The sequence below is a fragment of the Asparagus officinalis genome, chromosome 3, assembly GCF_001876935.1.
Source record: "Asparagus officinalis chromosome 3, Aspof.V1, whole genome shotgun sequence".
Taxonomy (NCBI): Eukaryota; Viridiplantae; Streptophyta; class Magnoliopsida; order Asparagales; family Asparagaceae; genus Asparagus; species Asparagus officinalis.
In genome coordinates, this window is record NC_033796.1 from 43,546,838 (window position 1) to 43,549,957 (window position 3,120).

General features: G+C 35.2%; 1 protein-coding gene across 1 annotated transcript in view; it reads right to left on the minus strand.

Annotated features, from left to right (window-relative positions):
- The window catches only part of LOC109835024 (metacaspase-1-like), a 13,640-nt gene continuing 10,990 nt past the window's right edge, over positions 471 to 3,120 (minus strand). Inside the window, exons 5-6 of the mRNA XM_020403025.1 lie at positions 1,103 to 1,303; positions 471 to 530 (exon numbers count right to left, since the gene is read on the minus strand). Coding sequence (XP_020258614.1) covers positions 471 to 530; positions 1,103 to 1,303 — 261 coding nt within the window. The remainder of the gene's footprint in view (positions 531 to 1,102; positions 1,304 to 3,120) is intronic.

A 3,120-nucleotide genomic window follows, 5' to 3' on the forward strand; every position in this document is an offset into this window, starting at 1 on the left:
ATTAGACGCCACGCGTTTAATGAAACGCACCTCACCATCCACAAATTAATTCTTTTGTACAGAAATCTGTAATAAACTGCTGAGTATACGTCAGCATCTCCAATATAGTTCTCCTCAATTAGGAGGTGGCTACGCTCTGTAGTTTTATAATCATCTCTTAAGTTCACAATTTCTTCAAAGAAATATCACTATACAATAACGTAATTTCATGAAGGCCCTTTGAGATCAACAGCCTGTACATTACGCGACAATGTTTTACTACAATTCCATTTGAAAAAAAAAAACAGAATAGAGAGTTGGCCAAGAAGTGGCCTTTCTTTATTTCACCGTCACAACAATGCATCTTTAAGCAAACAGAGCGCACACACGACACATATAAGTGAAATTAGAAATCATATATGTACAATGAAAAACTGTAATGCTGAGAATTGTCGGCTGTAATATAGTTTGATGCGTGTATCGATGTTCCGTCATAGGAGAAATGGCTTCCGATAAATGTCGAACCTCTCCGAAGAAGAGAGTTGAGGCACCTGTGGAAAAGAAAGGACATAGGTAAAGCCTCAACGTTTTATAGGAACAAATTCGGTAAACTCTCATATCCTACTCCTAAGAACCATAAAATACTAAGAAAAATATTTCACCAAAAAAGAATTCAGTTCAGATGTATAATAACTATCGAGAAGTCTTTGCAACTCAATCATATATCATGGGATCATCAAACTTTTGTTCCTAAGCGGAACTCAAGTCTTTCGAATTTATACAAAGATATATCCTACACACAAGAAATGAGAGGAATAGTTTCAATTTGCATGTTCATGTAAGGTTGAACAAAGATCCAATTATCTCAGTCAAATTTTCACCATCTGGAGGAAACTTTGAAATGAAGCTTATTTAAAAGGTAACACAACAGATCTCATACGACGCTCATGTCATGCCCACGTCATATGCCTACTTCTTTTAGAAATTTATATAAATCAACAAGATTTTTTCCATTGTTGGCAAGGATTTGAAGGGTGTACGATTTTCCCTTTGATGCATGCACCATATGAGAACGACAATAACTCTCACGAGCTTTAAATAGATAGCTTCCAGTTCAAAATACCTGTCTTAATCCAAATTTGAGAACTCTCCTTACGAAGGAGCCGATTGGATCAGCCAGCCTGGCCTTGGAACTTATGTCGGCTCCATGGATCACAGAGCGCATGGTGTAAAGCAAGCATCCATAAGTTATTCCAGGATTACTGTCAAGAGCTAGAATTAAACTGTAAGTCATGGCACCAGTTGTAATAGAGCCAGACAAAGCCTGCGGTAAGATTAACACATCAATCAAGTGGATGTATTCATTTCCTCAATAAAATAAAATAAAATAAACTAAAAATAAAAAAAATAAAAGAGTATTCGTATTCATGAAAAAGAAGAAAGTGCTAACTATTAAAAATGTGGGGATGTGAAATATACTTTAAATATGAACACCTGGAGAACGGAAACTTATATCAAGATTTCCATTCTTGATATATGTTTATCTTCAAAGGATTTCCACAGTACTAGAGAAGTGGAAACTCGTATCATGACTTGTGATGTTTCCCAGACTTATTGTCGTCTTGGAAGGATTTAATTTAATACTTATATTGGTGATAAAGGGCCAGGCTGGTGGCTGGAGGGTGATGCTACTACGAGCACTCTGATTGTGTTCAAACTGTAAGTAGTGAATGTAAGCCTTGCAGTTTGTAGGTTTATAGTTTTGTTAAAATAGAAAAGGAGACACTGGCCTGACATATGAACGTAAGCCGACTTTAGTATTACGACAAAATTGAACTGAGTGCTGTTGCGGCATTAGTGTTAAAAAAACAGAGAAAAACAATGGTTTAAGCATTCAATTTATAAAATATACTATATACCTAACCACTTGAATAAAAATATGCAACGTTAAAAAATTATAATAGCTTACACTATATATCGAACTACTGCAGTACAAAGTGGATTTTGAAATAATTTGTTGGAGTATTTTGAGTCTAAAAGTGAATTTAGAAATGGACAGGTGCAAGAATAATGGCGGTAAAACTTTGAGATTACACGCAAAAACCGATATACATTGTGACGTTTGTGTGGAAAAAAAAAATTAAGCATGTGATTTAAAAATACACCGCATAGCTGACCACTTTGAACAAAAAGATAGCAAGTTACATTGTATACCAAATTTCTTAAGTACAAAGGGTAAAAGTAACTCAGTGAAGTATTTTGAATCTGACAATGATTTTTCAAGTGTGTGGCTTTAAAAGTAGATATGAGTACAACTTCATATTAATTAGCCAAAAAAATTTAGGGAAGTATGCGGGTTTATAAATAAATAGGGTTATACTTTGGTGGAATAAATAGGGTTATACTTTGGTGGATTTTTTGGTTGTGTGGCTTTATAAATGAATGTGGCAAAACTTTGTATATGGAATATTTGGGTCTTGGATTGATTATGGAAGTGGGCATGTTGAAAAATAATTTTTTTGGGGTTGTGGGGAGGGGGGCTATAAAACTTTGGGTTTACAGGCAAAAGGTCTTTCTTTTGAGAAGCGGGTGGGTTCAGTAATGAATGGCGGTAAATTTTGAGTTTATACGGGAAAAAATATGGAGTTTCAAGAATCGAACCCAAGAGCTCCTCACATCAAAAGGAAGAAGTTTACCACTGTGTCAATTATTATTTATTTCGGGTCTGAGAATATATACCAAGTCATTGGAGATGAACTGTAGATAAACATTGCTCATCTCCAATAACTTAGTATATAGTATAATATAATATACAATATGTTGATAGTCATGTTTTGAATAATAATTTCGTAGTCTTGACATTTTGGTTACCAAGAGAGATTTAGGGTGTGTTTGGCAATCACCTAAAAATTGGGCAAAACTAACCCCAATTCATCGAGTGAAAAAAATACACCTCACATCTAATAGAGTCAGAGATAAATGATCGAAGGGTGTATTAACGTTTATAACACCCCCTCGCCCAACCCCCTTCTCTCTCTCAACTCTGAAAACCTCAGCTCGCCATTAAAGATTTTTGCCCAAGCTTGAAGGAGCTCAACTTGCAGAACAATAAGTTCACAGGACAAATCCCGAGATCAATCA